Here is a 20,046-nt window from a genome sequence, read left to right on the forward strand (position 1 = left end):
GAATTTACTTGCAAAAGTGTAATTGAAATTATTTCTTTTATTCTCAGATTTTTGCACTGAGTGGCCAGCCGCACTGGACAGTGATGAGAAATGTGAGAAGCATTTTCCAATTGAAATTGACAGCACTGATTATGTTTCTTCAGGACCATCTGTTCGGAACCCCAGAGCACGAGTAGTAGTCTTAAGAGTAAGAGTTTTTTTTGTTTTTTGTTTTAAATAAGAATCATTATAATACATTATTTAAAGATGTCTTTGGTGGCTAGCACAGTGGCTCATGCCTGTAATCCCAGCACTTCGGGAGGCAAAGGTGGGAGAATTGCTTGAGCCCAGGAATTTGACACCGGCCTGGGCAACATAGCAAGAACCTATCTCTAAAAATAAAGAGAAAAGAAAAAAAAATGTACTTGATATGTGTGATTATAAAACTGTAATATTTATCACAGAAATTTTGGAAAATACAAGTTTTAAATTATACGCCAGGCACGGTGGCTCATGCCTGTAATCCCAGCACTTTGGGAGGCCAAGGCAGATGGATCACCTGAGGTCAGGAGTTCGAGACCAGCCTGGCCAACATGGTGAAACCCCGTCTCTACTAAAAATACAAAATTTAGCCAGGCATAGTGGTGGGTACCTGTAATCCCAGCTACTCTAGAGGTTGAGGCAGGAGAATTGCTTGAATCCGGGAGACAGAGGTTGCAGTGAGCCAAGATCACGGCACTACACTGCAGCCTGGGTGACAGAGCAAGATTCTCTCGAAAAAAAAAAAAAATTATAAAATTGCCCATAAATCTACCATTTGTAACCACTGTTAACTATAGTAGCTCATTTTAGTACATACTCACAGCCTGCCTGTGTGTATATTAATAGGATGATACTGTATGTGTTCAGCAGTCTCTTTCTTACTTAACAAGAATTAACCATTTCCCAATAATGTTCAACATTCTTTAATTTTCATTTGAATTTTTTTGAGATGGGGTCTGACGGGCAGAGAGCAGTGGCACTAACATAGCTCAATGTGGCCTCCAATTCCTGGGCTCAATTGTCCTGCCTCAGCCTCCAAAGTGGCTGGGACTACAGGTGTGAGACACTGTGCCCAGCCCATTTTCCTAAATTTTTTGTAGATACGGGGTCTCACTTTTGGCCCAGCTCTTCTTGAACTCCTGGGCTCAGGTGATCTTCCCACTTCTGCGTCTCAAAGCACTGGAATTACAGGTGTGAACCACTGCACCCAACCTAATTTAATTTTAATGGCTACGTAGAATAACGTATAAATGAGAGACTGTTATGTACCAAGACAGTGTTTGAATCTGGTGGGTGTAATGTTGATCACTTCAAACTTAGCTTTTTTTCTGAGACTGAAGTGATATACAAATAATTTCATAATATAGATCTATAATTTAAGTTATCTGTATTATGGAACCTTTAGGCTTTTTAGTGGTTTTCTTTATTAGAACAATGTTTTAATGAGTAATCTTAGGTATTAATATTTGTATGTATTTCTAATGATATTCCTAAGATAACTTCCTGAAAGGAGAACTGTGAGGTCAAAGGATATAGCTCTTGAAGTTTGTTGATATATATTGTAAAATTCCTGCAGGAAACGTAAAAAAATATAACACCATTGGATTGTGAGAAGGCCTGCTTTAGCTTTACTGTGCTCTCACCAACCTACATATTGCTTGTCAACCTGAAAAATGTGTCTTATATTTAAAATATGTATGTCTTTAAATACTAGTGAGGTTGAGGATTTATTCCTTTATAAAACACTTATATTTTGTCATTTGCCCATTTTGATGGTGTATTGATTCCTTGTATACTTTTTTTTTTTTTTGAGACAGGGTCTCACCTTGTCACCCAGGCCAAAGTGCAGTGGCACAATCTTGGCTCACTACAATCCCTGTCTTCCGGGCTCAAGTGATCCTCCCATCTCAGCCTCCTGAGCAGTAGCTGGGACTGCAGGCATGTGCCACCATGCCTGGCTAATTTTTTTGTATTTTTGTAGAGACAGGGTTTTTCTATGATGCCCAGGCTGATCTCAAATTCCTGAACTCAGGCAATATGCCTGCCTCGGGCTCCCAAAGTGCTGGGATTACGGATGTGAGCCACTGCTACCGGGCCGTTGTTTCTTTTTAATAATGGCTTTATTGAGACATAGTTCAGTTGCTATAGAATTCCCCCCTTAACCATCCTCAAGCCCCTTTCAGCAACTAATCTTTCTGTCTCTGTGGATTTACCTGTTCTTGACATATTACAGAAATGGAACCATGCGATATGTTTTCTTTCACATAGTGTAATGTTTTCAATAGATTTCATCTGTTGTAGTATTTTATCATTTCTTTTTATTGCCAAATGTTATATTTTATGAATATACCACATTTTATTTATCCATTCATTAATTGGTGGACATTTGGGTTATGTCTGCTTTTTGGCTATTATGAATAATGCTGTTGAACATTCATATACAGGTTTTTGTGTAGACATGTGTTTTCCATTCTCTTGGGTATATACCTAGCAATGGAATGACTGAGTTGCATGGCACCTCCATATTTAACATTTTGAGGAACTGCCAAACTGTTTTTCAAAGTGGTTCACTATTTTACAATTTCACCAGCAAGTTTGAGGCTTTCTGTGTCTCCACATCCTCACTAATGGTGTTATTACCTGTCTTTTAGTTTTAGTCATTCTGATGGGTATGAAAGTATCTCATTGTAGTTTTGATTTGTGTCTCCCTAAGAACCGTCTTTTCATGTGCTTGTTGACTATTTGTATATGTTTGGAGAAATGTCTGTTCAAATCCTTCGCCCATATTTTAATTGGGTTGTTTATCTTTTGATTGTTGAGTTGTAAGCGTATTTTATATATTCTGGACACCGGTCCCTTCTCAGATATATGATTTGCAAACGTTTTCTTCCATTCTTTGGGTTGTCCTCTTACTTTCTTGATGGTGTCCTTTTTTAAGCACAGAAGTTTTAATTTTGATGAAGTCCAATTTATGTAAGTCATGTGCTGCATAATGATGTTCTGGTCAGTGATAAACATATACCCAACAGTGGTCCCAAGAGATTATAAGACTGTATTTTCACTGCACTTTTTCTATGTTTAGATATGTTTAAATACACAAGTACAATTGTGTTACAATTGTTACAGTATTTAGTACAGTAACATGCTGCACAGGTTTGTAGCCGAGGAGCAGTTGACTATACCATGTAGTCTAGGTTTGTAGTAGGCTGTACTACATTGGATTGTGTAAGTAAGCAATAATGTTTGTACATGACAAAATCACCTAGCCATGTCTTTGTCAAAAAATATTGTTAAGCGGCGCATGACTGTATTTTTCCTTTTGTCTCTTGTGCTTTTGGTGTCGTATGTAAGAAATCATTGTCTTATTCAAGGTCATAAAGATTCACTCTTGTGTTTTTTCCTAAGAGTTCTATAGTTTTAGCTCTTACATTTAGATCTATGACCTATTGTTTGTTAATTACCATACAGTTGTTCCTCAGTATCTGTTTGGTATCGGTTCCAAGACCGCTTGCAGATGCTTAGATCTGCAGATGCCCAAGTCCCTGATGTAAAATGGCATAGTATTTGAATGTTGAATATAACCTAGTACATCTTCCTATATACTTTAAGTCATTTCTAGATTACTTATAATGCTTAATACAATGTAAATGCTATGTAAATAGTTGTTATACTGTGTTTTAAGAATATGCATTTTAAAAATCGTTGTATTGTTATTTTTTCTGAATATTTTCAATCCACGGTTGGTTGAATCCACAAATGTGGAACCCGTGGAGACAAAGGGCTAACTGAATATGGTGTGAAGCCAGGGTCCAGCTTCATTCTTTTGCATTTCTTTTGCATGTTGATCCAGTACCATTTTTGAAAAGACTATTTTTTCCCCTTTGAATGGTCTTGGCACCCTTGTCAAAGTCATATAGTTACCTTTTAACTTTTCATTTGGCTACTTTACCAAATTCTCTTTTTTAAATTTTTTATTATGAAAATTTTCAAATGTATGGACAAGTAGAAAGAGGCTAATATAATAAATACCCATGCACATGGCATCTTGGTTTGGTAATTAATATTTTGACAAATTTGCTTCATACACATACATATACATCTAAGTACCTTAACATTTCTGACACCTAATGTTTCACACTAAAATACTTCAGTGTGTTATCTCTAAGAATTCAGGAAATGTTTCCTATTTAATTCCAATACTATTAACACATGTAACAAAATTGTCAGTAATTCCCAAATATTATCTAAAATATCTACCCCACACTCAAATTTCCCCTATTGCCTTACAAAATGGTATTTATTAAGCTCTTTTATTTAAACCAGAATCCCGTCAAAGACCAATGTATTTGATAATGATGTATCTTACGTCATCTGGAATGGCAAACAACTCCACCTCCCTCCCTTCTTCTTGATGGATTTGACTTGTTAAAGAGGCAGGTTATTTTATCCTGTAACATTTCCTACCTTCTGAATTTGCCCCATTTACACCCATCTGGATGTCATTTACCATATTTCTTTAACTCCTGTATTTCACATAACCTGGATGTTAGATTTAAAGGACTGATAAGATTCCAGTTAAATATGTTTGGCCAGAATACTTTATAGATAATGCTATGTATTTTATATTGCATCAGGAGCACGTAAAGTCTGGTTACCTCATTCTTGGTATGCTGAAATTGAGCACTTGGCTAAGAAGCTGACAACCTAATCATTCCTTTGTGAAGATTTTTGTTGTTTTGCTTTTCCCTTGAACAAGTAATCTATGGGTGGATATCAAGCAAAATCATTATCTTTTTTGATCCTTGAAGTATATCTATCTTAACTTTGGCCAGTGGGAACTCTTTTAACCAAGTGTCCTTTTGTTACAATCCTTTAGCATTTGAAAGTTTCTTTGTATTTTGACACAAGATGGTTCAGGCTCATTTTTATAAATTTCTTATTCCGGACCTGGAATCAGCCATTTCTCAAGGAGCCCTAACACCTGCCATTGGACAATGGTGTTTACAGACCATAATCTGGATGCTAGGACTTCTCAGTTGATTCTTTCAGAAGTTTCTCAAGAAATAATCGATAAATAATGGTAGTTTTAATTCCCCTTTTCAAGTATCCGTAGCTTGTTTTTTCTTTTTGTCTTCTGCATTAGATAAAATTTCTGAAATCACATTTCTGTAGTCCCTTATACTGTTCCTTACTTTGTCTGTGCCTCTAGTGTTTAACCTCAGGTATGAAGTATGATTTCGGTGAGATAATGTTTATTATGTTAATGGTGTATCCTATTCTTAGATTACTAGCATTTATGAAATTACCTCTTTTGAATTATTGAAGTCATAAATTACATTAATAGGTTTTCAGTATACTGATGCATTTCTGAACCCTGGTCAGTTCATGGTGTATCATTCTTTTATTCTACCACTGATTTGCTGTGCTAGAATTTTACTTAGGATCGTTTGTCCAGATGCTGTATTGCTCTGGAGAAACATGAGATCCTGCTGTTACTCACCTGGATCATGCCACGTGCCATTGCACTTCCAAGTGTCTGTCCTAGGAACTTCTAATTCAGTATTTGAAACCACTGTTTGTTTCCTTTGTCAAAGAAATCTTCGTACACATGACATATCTTTTTCACACAGCAGTCATGGAGCAGTTACCTGATATACTTTTTTAAAATTAAACTTTTTATTTTAGTTTTTAATTTGCAGAAAGGGTTAATTTGTAGAAAGGTTCCAAGAATAGTAGAGAATCCTATATATTTCAGACCCAGGTTCCCCTGTTGTAAACATCTTAAAATATACTATGGTATATTTGTCACAACTAGTGAATTAATATTGATGCTGAATCAATATTGAATTTATTGTTACTCAAGTCCCTACTTTGTTCAGATTTTCTTTGTTTTTTTTTCTAACACCCTTTTTCTGTTCTAGAATCCCATCCAGTTTACTACATTACATTTAGTCGTCATAACTTCTTAGGTTTCTCTTGGGTGTGATGTTTCTCAGACTTGACTTGTTTTTGATGACCTTAACAGTTTTGAGAAGTACTAGTTGTATATTTGGTAGAATGTCTTTCAACTTGTTGTGTGTTTGGGGAGAAAATCCCCAGAAGTAAAGTGCCATTCTTGTCACATCATATCAAGAGTATAGGCTATTAAGATGATTTGTTTTGTTTGTTTTTTTGAGGCAGGGTCTCATTCTGTCACTTAGGCTGGAGTGCAGTGGCACAATCACGGCTTACTACAGCTTCGACCTTCCCAGGCTCTGGTGATCCTCCCACCTTTGTTTCCCCAGTAGCTGGGACTACAAACACAAGACACCACGGCTAGCTAGTTTTTGTATTTTTGGTAGAGATGAGGTTTTGCCATGCTGCCAGGGCTGGTCTCGAACTCCTGGGCTCAAGTGATCTTCCCGCCTCAGCCTCCCAAAGTGCTGGGATTACAGGCAGTGAGCCACTGTGCTGGCCATGATTTTTGTCAGTGATGATGCTAATCTTGATACCTGGCTGAGGTAGTACTTGTCCATTTTCTTCACCATAAAATTATACTTCCTCCCCTCTTTTCCATACTGTACTCTTTAGAAGAAAGTTTTACAATGCAGAGCCCACACTTAAGGATCAGGAGGTATGCTCCACTTCTTTGAGAAAGAAATGTCACATAAATTATTTACAGTCCTTTTATATAATAGCAAATTTGTTCGTTCCCCCCTATTTATTTAATCATTTATATCCATACCCATGTATGGACTCATGGGTATTTATTTTATACTATGTGTCATAATCCAATAAAACGGGTTTTTTTTTTTTGCTCAAATTGTTCTGAGTTTAACCATTGGGAACTCTTTCCACTGGCTCTGCTATTCCTTTGCCATGCCCCCATCATTTGTATTTTAAGCAATTACTTATTTTCTGGCACTACAAAATGCTCTGGGCTCTTTCCCTGTCCCATTCCTAGAATCAGCATTTCTCCAAGGAGCCCTGACTGATGTGCTTTTGATTGGTCTGGAAGGTGACTACTACCTCTTTGAGGTGCCTCCTGGGACTCTCAAAATATTAACTTTTATACTCTCTGTAGCCTGTATTTTAAGCCAGAATATTCGAAGTACACTGAAGAAATGTGTTGAAAATCTATGCAACCATTTTTACATTATATACTAACAATCTTTAATTCCTAGAATTTTCCATTTTCCTCAGTGATATTGTTGATTGATTTGTAGTTTTCTTTCTTTGCTACGTTTCAGTTTCAGGGTTATACCATTTTTAAAAATTTAATATAATTTTATTTTTTAAGACAGAGTCTCGCTCTGTTGCCCAGGCTGGAGTCCAGTGGCGCGATCTTGGCTCACTGCAACCTCCGTCTCCATGGTTCAAGCGATTCTCCTGCTTCAGCCTCCCAAGTAGCTGGGATTATAGGAATGCTCCACCACATCCAGCTAATTTTTGTATTTTTAGTAGAGATGGGTTTCACCATGTTGGCCAGGCTGGTCTCGAACTCCTGACCTCAAGCATTCTGCCCTCCTTGGCCTCCCAGAGTGCTGGGATTACAGGTGTGAGCCACTGCACCTGGCCTGTACCATCTTTATGAAGTGAATTATGAAGCTTTCCAACCTTTTTTATTTTGTAGAACAGTTGAAATATCACAATATACTAAGTTCTTAGATTGAAACTATCTTTAAATCACAAAGACAGTATATGTTTACTATATAAAATTTCAAAAATCCCAATAAAAGAAAAAAAAAATTGAAAGTTCATTGAAAGTTCAGCCATGCTTGTATCATTCCACAGGTTCATATTTTTAAGAACATATTAAATGTTACCTATTTTTCATAATAATGTTAACAACCACAATCAGCAGTTGTTGAGCTCTGTTGTGTGTTGAAAAATCTCTTAACTGAGAGTCAGAAAACCTAGATCCTAATTTATGTTATCCACCTCAAGTTTTGTGGGCCTCCGTCTTCAGTCCTAGAATTGATATCTTATGTCCCTACTGGTTCTAAGTTTGCTTATTTTATTTCACACAAAAATAATCTCATTGCTTTATTTGAAGGATGGCACCAAATTTCATTTCTTATATCATGCTTTGCCTCTTGTCCTCTGTGCCTTGTGCTAGCCTGTGATGCCTTCATTGCTCCCTTGTACCCCTTCTGCTGACTTCATGTCTGCCCTGCTAGACTCGGCACTCCACCTGCTGGCTGTTGAGGTTCAATGGTAGTGTCCTGGATGTGCCATGTAGTTCAAGGGTAAACATAGGTCAAACAGGTGAACTAAAACACAGTATGATTAAAGCAATCTTGTGAAGGTAGTCAACTATGAGAAACTATTGGACATACTCAAATTTTTTAATTCACAGAAAAAAAATTTTTGATAGTCATAAAAGCAGTTTAGGATTAAAAACAACTTATATATAACTTTACTTCAAAAGTGCTTTCTTCTATTAATCTCATTTATTTCTGACAAAAATTCTGGAATTAAGTGTTTCCGAGGAAACTGAGTCTCAGGGAGGTAACATGATTTGTTTAAGGTAACATATTAAATGGTAAATCTACAAATCAAACCAATTCTTGTCTTTTATGTAATACCAGCATTCTTTAACCACATATACTTGCATATAGAGAAAATATTTCACAAGTTAGATATTTCCCAATTTATGTAGCTCTTTTTGTGTTAAAATGTAGGCATTTGAAGATATATATATATATATATATATATATAACCAACACGTCCTATGATTTGAAATATCGGTGTTATTTTGGGGATAATGTTAACAGTATTATATTGATTCTTTGAAAAGTAGCAATTGAGGGCAAAATATGTAAGTACTTTGAATTTTGATAAAAGACAGTGAATGCCACTCAGCCCAGGTTAAAGTATTAGCCCATATTAAAGACTACAATGTTGCAGTGCCTTTGAGTGCTACCAGGTGGCCTGCCTGCACCACACAGCTGTTTGTGAAATATTTATGATTCTTGGCATAAACTCCATATAGTTTTTGAACATTAAAATGTTAATGTTAATGTGAGTTTTAAATGAATGTGAATGTGATCTTACATTACATTGTTACAGTAATGACCAGCTTTGTTGCCTTTTTTTGGACCACTTCTTATATAAAAAGCTACAATACTTTAAGCTTTTGAAACTGTTAAATTTATTGTTAAACATTATTATGATTTCATCAAAGGGAGATTTAAAAAAGGCAAAATCATGACATTCTCACTATCCTGATGTAAAAACTATTCATTTTTCTCTCCTTACTCCCTCTGTATACATGCATATGTGCATATATTTGTGTATTCATAATCGTAGTAAAGGTATATTTTATTTTTTGTAAAAAATTCTTCATGTTTGTTTTAATCAGAGTATAAAATGGCTTATTTTATCTATCAAGTCAGTAACCTGGTGGTTGATACATTCTCTTTCCAGAAAACTGGTGATTCACATTGTCTAATTGAGAGTTAGTAGTCGGTATTCATATTACTTGAGTTATTTTTAAGAGTGCATTTGTATTTATCTATTTTCTCTAGTTCAAATACAAAATACAAAAATTTACAGTGCTTTGAAAAACAATATATCCTTGCTTTTAAAAATTTATGTATTCATTCCACAAGTATTTATTGCATGCATTTTAAGTGTTAAGCCATTGCCAAGAACAAGATAGACATCATTCTTGCCCTCAAGGGTTTCAAGTCAGTGAGAAAAAAATGGGAAAATAAATAGGCTACTATACTTTGATGTCTTGAGGGAAGTGTACAGGGTTATTGAAGCTACAGAAAACCAAACAGATTTCAAAATCCTATTTAACCTTTTTTCTTCATATAGTTACAGCTCTTTTTTTATTCTTAGTGCTCTCCCTGGAAGATTAATCTTTACCTTATTTAATTGTATTCCGGTATCTAACCTAACCTATCTTCTTTTTTTTTTTTTTTGAGTCTGAGTTTTGCTCTTGTTGCCCAGGCTGGAGTGCAATGGCGCGATCTCAGCTCACTGCAACCTCTGCCTTCTGGGTTCAAGCGATTCTCCTGCCTCAGCCTCCTGAGTAGCTTGGATTACAGGCATGCACTACCACGACCGGCTAATTTTGTATTTTTAGTAGAGATGGAGTTTCTCCATGTTGGTCAGGCAGGTCTCGAACTCCCGACCTCGGGTGATCTGCCCACCTCGGCCTCCCAAAGTGCTGAGATTACAGGCGTGAGCCACTGTACCCAGCCTATCTTCTTGTATCAAACATATTCATCTCTAGATAATACCTTTAGCCCATGCCCTTATTCTCTGCAAATTAAAAAGTGTGTTCTTTTGGTCTTGCACTTCCTAAAATATGTCTAAGGAAGACTAGGGTTGTGAACTGTCCCTTGAAAAGTGGAATCTGAGGTCAAATAAATTTGAGAATCATTGCATATTGACCCTACATTTTGAAATTTCAAGATGCTTATTAGCATATTATCTGTTCTAAGAAATACTACCTTAAAAAACCGAATTTACCTCGGCATTTCCTAAACATTTTCAACAGAAAGAGCCTTTAAAAAAAATTCTTCTTAGCCTGTGGAACTAGTGTTAACATTTTGAGAAACGTTGAGCTAAATGAATTTTTTAAGTGTTTCCTTCCCTAATGCTGTATTCCAGCTTCCATGAGATATCTGTAGCTTTTTAAAAAATCTTGTTGCAATGATACAAGTCTCATAATTGCATTGTAGAACTTGTAATGATACAAGTCTCATAATTGCATGGTAGAAATTTCTTTAAGCCCTTATGTTTTATCTATTTATTTCTATATTCCAACTTTACTAACACTAATTGAGTTTAATTCATAATTTCATTTATTTACCATAATTACCATAATTTCATTTATTTACCAGATAATGTCATTAGTTCTTTCAGGGAAGGCACTAATGCCCAGAACTTTCAAAGAGCTTCAAACAGTATGTTCCCCTCCCTTTTTTTGTTTCCATGAGTAAGATCAGAGTTTATAATATGTCCCAACTGCTTGCTCTGTGTAGAAAGGAGTTTGAAAAGCTTTCTTTTTAGTGGATTTAATGTTAATAGGAATAACACTGCTACCTTTTTTTTCACTAAACAATTATATGAAATTATTTTTTCAAATAACTTTTCTTATTTTTAAGGTAAAGCTTTCCAGTTTGAATTTAGATGACCACGCAAAGAAGAAATTAATTAAACTTGTAGGAGAGCGATACTGCAAGACCACGGATGTGCTTACCATAAAAACAGATAGGTAATGGAAAAACAGTTCAGCCTACTGGTCACATGAGTTTCCCCATTGTCTTTCAATTCCTTGGCAGTCCTTTTTAAAGAAATTTTGTTGAAGACGGGGGAGGGGGTAGCCTTTTCTTATTAAGCAGAGTTCTCTAATTCATATTTTTAATGTCCTCATACTAGCCTACTATTGCCATAATCTTTATGCAGAGGCCTGCTTAGCTAATTTAATGTTATTTTTAACCTTGATTTTAATATGTCCATGTATATAAAACTCAAGAGAGATATTAGAAGAAAAAAGTGTGATTTGCTAGTGATTAATGCTTAAGCAGGCTTTTATACATTCAAAGCATATAAAAATCTTATAGTTCAAAAGTAAAATTATTAAATGGTCTATGTGGAAATTGATCAAGGCACATTTGTAAATAATCAAAACCTCAGAGCCAGGACAGATGTTTATAAAGGCGATACTAAATTTATCATATATGAATTTATAAATTGGGTCATTTTTATTTGAAGTAAAGAAAGGTTATTGGTATGTTTTCACTAAATGCCTATTTTATTTTTAGAATTATACTTTAGCTGTTTCCAAATTATGTCAAAATATAAAAGACCCACTTTTAGAGATAAGTAAGTGGACCAATCTGCTGTCTTCCTGCCCATCCCTGTTTGAAAGCATTTGGAGTTGTCAGTTTTGATTAGGTCTCATGATTCACAGTGGTGGGAAGAAGGAGCCTGACACACGCAGAGACTGCAACAGTGTGGAGGCAGAAAAAGCCATGGGGCCATGGTTTGTGATTATTACCATATGGGAAAAAGTAGATTTGAACTATATTAGGAATAGTCCTTTTACTATCTTTAGATAATGTTGGCTTTTCTAGTTCATGCAACTTAAACGCCTTTAAAATGTTATTGTTTGAAATTCTGTGAGTATCCAATAATGCTGCTTTTTTTTTTTTTTTTTTTTTTTTTTTTTAGCTAGTTTTACAAGTCTTAGTGTGTGGCTATGTTTTATGGTAATTAGTTAGAGTAGAGGACTTAAATAAATATAAGTACAGAATAAGCAGTATAGTTGAAGTTATTTGTCATATGATGGTTTTATTTGATATTTAAAGAAATTGGAAGTAATTGTATCTGTCTGTGTATTATTTCATTGTCCTTAAAGCTCAATGTGTCATCTCATGTATGTAGACGTTTTACCTAATTTTAGGTTATTAGTTTCATTTTAAATACAGCAGCAACAGCACAGCATTGTATAGTGTAACTCACTTTTAAAAGAATCAGTGTAACTCATTTTTAAAAGAATCAGCTCTAGGAAAACCAAGGTTAACATCTATCATCTTTCTATACCTACGTCTTATTTATATTTTTAAATTTTTTTAGAGGTTGAGTCACTCACTCTGTCACCCAGGCTGGAGGTCAGTGGCAGTCATAGCTCACTGAAGCCTCGAACTCCTGGGCTTATGCAGTCTCCTGCCTCAGTTTCCCAAGTAGCTATGACTACAGGTGTGCACCATCATGCTTGGCTAATTTGTAAATTTTTGTAGAAACAGGGTTTTGCTGTGTTGACCAGGCTGGTCTCAAACTCCTAGCCTCAAGCAACCCTCCCACCTCGCCCTCTTGGATTATAGGCATGAGCTACCACGCCCAGCCCTATGTCTACTTTGTAGGTGAACTCATCAGATATGTTCATGCTATCTGGCAGATTCTTGGCACTGAGATGGTGAAGGGAACTTGGATTGTACACAATCATAGTAAAAGTAGCGTAAAGCTATTGTTACATACAAATAACTCCATTACTAATGAAAACAAAGAGATACTTGAAATAAAGTTAAAATAACACCAATATTTAGCTTCCTCAAATAATGAACTACAAAGACTATTTTTATTCCAAAAACAGTTTTCCTAAAGCAGAGAAGGAATATCTGAAAACATTATCTTCTGTATATAGTATATTGCATATTTTGCAAATTATTCTGTATACTGAGTTTTTGGAATTTTGACTTCTCCCGCTTTCTCTTTAATAGGTGCCCTTTAAGGAGGCAGAACCGTGATTATGCAGTGTATCTATTAACAGTGTTATACCATGAGTCTTGGGTAAGTGTGTATGAATATGTAATGATTTTGTCAGTGTAATTTAGATGATTATAACCTTTCAAAATACTCTGTGTGGCAAGTACTCAGTTGAGTATTTTGTGAACTGCTAAATAATCTAAGTATGTATGAAATGTCATAGGTAGCTTCTACTGACTTTAAAAGTGAAGTAGGATTTGAAATACGATTATTCGGTTCATCTCAGGACCTTGCTGAAATCATATTCCTAAAATGCCTTGAAACTTCAGAGTTTTTGACTTGGGGTTTTTTTTTTTTTTTTTTTTTTTTTTGACTTTGGGTGAAAGTTGTTAGCTATGAAGAGAATAATAATTATTGTATAATTTGAGAATTTATAATTCATCCTCTTTAAATTGCAGAGCAAAACTTTATAGAAAGGTATTTTAAATGTTTATTGGAATTTTTAGTGAACACATAACATTTTGTGTGAACATTTGACTGTTATACATTAGGGACAACTAAGGGCAGTTAATTATAGCTTGAGTATTCTTTATCCAAAATGCTTGGGACCAGAAGTGTTTCAGATTTTAGGTTTTTTCAGGTTTTGGAATATTTGCATATTAATGTATAATGAGATACCTTGAGGATGGGACCCACATCTAAACAGGAAGTTCATTTATGTTTCATATACACTTTATACACATAGCCTAAAGGTAATTTTATACAATATTTTCAGTAATTGTGTGCATGAAACAAAATTTGACCATGCTCCATCACATGAGATCGGGTGTAAATTTTCCATGTGTGAGTCATATCCGTGTTCAAAAAGTTTTGGATTTTCAAGCATTTCAGATTTTGGATTTTCAGATTAGGAATGCTAACTGTATTTAAATAGTATTAAAAATACTCGAGTCTGAATGTATGGAGTTTTCATATAAGTATATACATTTATAAGGAAGATTTCACTATGTCTGAGCGACAGCTCGTGTGATTTGAAGTTGGTAGCTAATATGTTTAGGTAACTCAAAGTTTGAAATAGTAATTTTTAAAATTAAAATAATTTTAGGTATGCATTTGAATTAAATTTTTTGTGCCTTACCTAACACAGGGGAACTCAATAGCATTTCATACTAGGAATATTCAAAGGAATAAAGATAGCTGGAGAGAGGGGTCATGTTCTTTAGAAAGGACTTCATATGTCAATGTCTACAGAAACAGTGAAAAAAGGAAAAAGGAAAGAAAAATTGAAAAAGATAAATAAAAGTTTTCATATGGAAGAGGGTTTACATTTGTTTTTAATGACTCTTAGAGATACAACAAGGTAGAAACAATAGTAAGACAGAGACAGACTTCAGTTTACTAAGTGAGAACTTTTTTTTTTTTTTTTTTTTAAGTCTTGCTCTGTTGCCCAGGCTGGAGTGCAGTGGTACGATCTCAGCTCACTGCAACCTCCGCCTCCCAGGCTCAAGTGATTCTTCTGCCTCAGCCTCCTGAGTAGCTGGGACCACAGGCATGCATCACTACCACCTGGCTAATTTTTGTACTTTTAGTAGAGACGAGGTTTTGCCATTTTGGCCAGGCTGGTCTCAAACTCCTGACCTCAGGTGATCCACCGACCTCAGCCTCCCAAAGTGCTGGGATTATAGGTGTGAACCACCATGCCCAGCCCTCCCAAAGGGGAACTTTCTAAGAGAGCCACCATAAGATGCAATGAGCTACTTCAATAGGTAGAAGACATTCTGTCCATTGGCCACTTAGTGAAGATAGGCAAAAAATGTATGCTCCCTGAATAGGTAGTTAAATTCCATGGCCTTTGGAACCTCCTTTCAGCCCGAGTTACTGTGATTCTGTGAGTACATGCAGCTGTTCTCTAAACTGCTCACAGCTCTTCCTTCATGTTATGATAAAAGAGTTTTAACACAAGAGGATGAATGGAAAGTGACAGAAAAAAAACTTGGTTGGGAGATTAGTAAATACAAAAAGTAGCTGGTAAGCTCTTCTCTTCTTTACGATTATTTCCATTATCATAATTTATCTGGATTTTCTAGTTCTGGCTTTAGGAGCAACATCAGAATAGCAGTTAATCTCTCTTTCCTAACAATTGATTTTAGAAATGCCGTTGGCTTAAGATAATTAAGTTTCCTTTTGAACCAGCAACAGGGCTGAAATAGCTACAGTTTTATGGCTGTTGCTGCTTAAAGAGTTAATAACGAACAATAAATACAACCCGTTTTGACTCTCTTATTTTGCCAGTATCTTATAACATGAATTTGCCCCGAAGGAAATGATAGGCATAAATTCAGTGGAAGCTGATTTATGGGATTCTTTCTGTGGTTCCGTGACTTAGAATCCAAACAGGGTTGCCTTCTGGATTCACACAGAAGCCTTTGATCTTTAATGCTAATTACTTTGATGCCAGAATAAGTAGCCACATCCAACTGTCCAAACAAGCATACTTGAAGAATTCTATATTAACATTGTTTCTTGGTCCTTTCTAAACAAGTACCATCAGTGAAGAAGATTTTGAATACAGATGAGCTGTGAAATTTTGCAGAGCTGCTAGAAAAAAATTTTTATTTAATTGAAATTCATTTTCTCTCACCAACATGGAATTCATACTTGAAATTGATGTTATCACCTGTTATTTAATCAAATAGAGAGCCTCTTTTTAATCCATTGCTTGATTTTTTTATAGGCTAGCGTCTGAGCATTTAATATCCAAATACATGCTTCCCTCGGCTTTTTCTTTTTTTTCTTTGAGACAGGGTCTTGCTTTGTTGCCCATGCTGGAGTGCAGTGGTATGATCATGGCTCACTGCAACCTTGGCCTCGTGGGTTCAAGTGGCCCTCCCACCTCTGCCTCCTGAATAGTTGGGACTAAAGGTGCACGCCACCATGCCCAGTTAATTTTTACATTTTTTTTTTTTTGTAGAGACGGGATTTCACTGTGTTGCCCAGGTTGGTCTTGAACTCATAGGCTCAGGCAATCCATTCACCTTGGCCTCCCAAAGTGTTGGGATTATAGGCATGAGCCATTGTGCCCTGCCTTCCCTTGCCTTTTTAACCTTCCCCTAGAGGTTACCTCTAAGTAGCACTGAGGAGAAAGTAGCTGGTATTTTTATGTAGCTTGTAGTACTGAAATCCCTCTGGAGAAATGATCCTCTAGACTCTGGTAGAAGGATATTACTGTTATATACTATTCAAAACAGTTTACTATAGAAGTGTCAAAGTAGACTTCAGTAAACAGACATCACAAAGCATAAGCTTCAGGCATAAAGGCTTAGTAATACCTCAAAGAATAATTATTTCAGTGCTGGGAAGGTTAGATAAGAGTTGCATATTCACTGGACCATGCATTTATCCTTCAGCAGTTTAAAGAAGCAAGGAGGCTGGGAGCACTTTCGGAGGCTGAAGCAGGCAGATTGCCCGAGCTCAGGAGTTCGATACCAGCCTAGGCAACATGAGGAAACCCCGTTTCTACTAAAAATACAAAAAATTAGCCTCATGTGGTGGTGGGTGCCTCTAGTCCCAGCTACTCGGGAGACTGAGGCATGATAATCACTTGAACCCAGGAGTCGGAGGTTGCAGTGAGCCAAGATCACACCGCTGCACTCATTCTGGGCGACAGAGTGAGACTCTGTCTCAAATAATAATAATAATAATAATAATAATAATAATAATAATTTAAAAATAAGAAGCAAGGAGAGTTGTAGAGATTTGGTTTCCTATTTTAGTATTACATATTGTTAGCATTGGAATACATTTATAACCCTTGGAGCCAGACAGACATGGATTTGAATTCCAGGGCCATTACTTAGTACCTGTGTAATAAGCCTCTGACTATTTAGTCTCTGAGGTTCAGTTTTTTTCCTAAGGATTTTTGGATGGATCAGGGAGAATTCGCATAAAGTGTCTGACAAATAGTGGGCTCACCATAAGCGTCTGTAAATATTGTTAATATTAATAATAAAATAAGGACTTTTTTTCTTAGAATTTTAAATTCATGGTTTCCCAATTTCTATTAATATATACAGTTTACATTTAATTTGGCGGAGTTTATACAAGTAAAGTCAGATCTGTACTCTTCAGGATGTGTATCCTACTCACAATTCGACATAATTGATGATAACACAACTTCCTTCATTTTAACTTTTTAGTGATTTTTTAAAAATTGAAACCTTCCGTAAATGATTGGGGTAAGAAATGATTGAATCATTTTGCAAAGTGACTTACACAAAAGATAAGCACAAATACTGGGAAAGAGAAAAAAACACTTGCTTTAGAAAAGTTAGAGATCTGAAATCAAATTTCAGAGATTCATGGATGATGTTGATGTTGAATTACTAATGGTCGCTTTTTTACATTTTAAAACTTCAGCTGTATTATTTGGATTTCATGATAGTCTTATTGCCAGAACTGTATCTAGCTTTGTAATAAAATGGTTCTGAAAAGTCATGTAACAAATATTTCTAGTTTAGCCAAGCAGTGTTACACTCCTGTAGTCCCAGTTTCTCTGGAGGCTGGGGCAGGAGGATCTGTTGAGCCCAGGAATTTGAGTCCAGCTTGGGCAAGTAGCAAGATCCCCCACCTCTAAAAATAAAAATTAAAAAAGTCTAAGTTGGAGAATTTTATACTTACTAAGAGTTCATTTTGAAGGGGACATTATTAGAGATATTTCTGATAAAAATGAATACTTTTGCAGAGCCATCATCACCACTTAATCTGTTGGCTGTATGAGTTCATTTTGATTGTGTGTGCCTACACACCTGCATTTCCACTTGAGAATGCTTGAGCAGTGTTTGCTGCGTTGTTGTTCTCTTTTTGCATTCAACAACTTTTTAGTTCTTGTGTACAAGATATGTTGCTAGGTGCCACTATCAAAATGAATGACCCCCCTGCCTTAGGTACCTTGATTTCTGGAGGGAAACCATTGGTTATAATATAATCTGTTGAGTTTAATGGAGGTAGGAACACAGTGCTGTGAGAGCCACAGGCAAGGGTTAACTCTCCCTGAAAACATCACAGGAATGATGATGGGTTTTAGAAGATGAATAGAAGTATGCAGTACAGAGTGGGTGAAGAACTTTCTAAGCCTTGTGGGTTTAAAGAGCAGGCAGAAGTTTGGTGTAGCCAGGGTATAGAACTGACAGGGCCAAGAAAGGAGGTGAGGCTGGCAGTAAGTCAGAGACAGGCTGTGAAGCTCGTCGTAGTGCTTATTTGCAAAATGTAGATTTGTAACCAGAGGGCAACATTGAGCTGATACAGTATTTTACTAGTCATTTGAAAAAGTACTTCTCACTATTTTTGTTTTATTTTATTTTGGGGGCTTGTGTGTGTGTGTTTTACTAGACAATTTTAGAAGTTTATTTTCTCTTTGGAGACTGAGTTTTGCTTTATCACCCAGGCTGGAGTGCAGTAGCGCAATCATAGCTCACTGCATGCGGCCTCTACCTCCCAGGCTCAAACGATCCTCCCACCTCAGCCTCCCAAATAGCTGGGACCACAGGCAAGTGTCACCATGCGGAGCTAATTTGTTTATTTTTGGTAGAGATGAAGTCTCGCTCTGTTCACCACACTGTTCTCGAACTCCTGGGCTCAGGTGATCCTCCTGCCTCTGCCTCCCAAAGTGCTGGAATTACAAGCGTGAGCCACCACATCTGGCCCCCTCTGAGTGTTTCACTATTCATGAAACAGTAAACCATCTTGTGTCAAATGTCAAGTGCACGTTCGTTAAAAATGTTGCCCAGCAAATGTTCGCTGGGCACGGTGGCTCACGCCTATAATCCTAGCACTTTGGGAGGCTGAGGCAGGTGGATCACCTGAGGTCAGGAGTTACAGACCAGCCTGGCCAATGTGGTGAAACCCATCTCTACTAAAAATACAAAAATTAGCTGGGTGTGGTGGTGGGCACCTGTAATCCCAGCTACTTGGGAGGCTGAGGCAGGAGAATGGCTTGAACCCAGGAGGTGGAGGTTGCAGTGAGCCGAGATGGCACCACTGCACTGCAGCCTGGGCAACAAGAGTGAAACTCTGCCTCAAAATAAATAAATAAATATATAAAATTAAAACGGCAAATGTTTATTAATTGTCTATTTGCTTTGGATATGAAGGTTAATAAATCGTGGGAAAACCATTGTCTCCAATTGAAGAACACTCTAGTGGGAGCAAGGAGGTATAATAATAAATATCACAAAAGTGTTAAGATTATCTTAGTTTGAGCTATCATAACAAATTACCATAGATTGAATGGCTTAAACGACAGAAATTTATTTCTCACAGTTCCAGAGGCTGAGGAGTTGATCAGGGTGCCAGGATGGTTGGATTAGGATAAGGGCCCTCCTTCTGGTTTGCATATGGCTATCGTCTTACTGTGTCCTCACTTGGTGGAGAACAGAGAGAGAGGAAGGAAATTCTCTCCTGTCTCTGTCGTATTGAGGATTGGAATTCCAATATCTGAATTTGGTGGGGGGACACAAACATATGGTCTGTAGCACAGGTTGTATAATTTACCATTTCATGTTTAATTCTTCTCTACTTCTTCATTTCTTATGTATCTTTCAAGACCTCGACCTGCTTTGAGGCTGTTAGTGTTTGTCTGACTTCTGCTTTGTATAGATAGCAAGTTACTCTGTTTTATTTTATTTTCTATGCTGGTCAGTGGAACACCTGACTGCAGTTAGTTGTCTTAGTCACGGATTGTTCCATGTGTGTTTTCTTTTTCTAACTTTAGGGCCTCATTAGCAGGGATCTGACCTATTGTACTTTGTACTTCAAACTATC

At 36.5% G+C, this 20,046-nt stretch overlaps 1 protein-coding gene across 2 annotated transcripts in view; it reads left to right on the top strand.

Moving 5' to 3' along the window:
* Positions 1–20,046, top strand: part of MRPS35 (mitochondrial ribosomal protein S35) — a 43,583-nt gene that overhangs the window by 13,032 nt on the left and 10,505 nt on the right. For both annotated transcript variants that reach the window (XM_007968032.3, XM_007968033.3), the window contains 3 exons: positions 48–187; positions 11,124–11,233; positions 13,242–13,311. In XM_007968032.3, the coding sequence (XP_007966223.3) occupies positions 48–187; positions 11,124–11,233; positions 13,242–13,311 (320 nt within the window). The remainder of the gene's footprint in view (positions 1–47; positions 188–11,123; positions 11,234–13,241; positions 13,312–20,046) is intronic.

Source organism: Chlorocebus sabaeus, chromosome 11 (assembly GCF_047675955.1).
Source record: "Chlorocebus sabaeus isolate Y175 chromosome 11, mChlSab1.0.hap1, whole genome shotgun sequence".
NCBI lineage: Eukaryota > Metazoa > Chordata > Mammalia > Primates > Cercopithecidae > Chlorocebus > Chlorocebus sabaeus.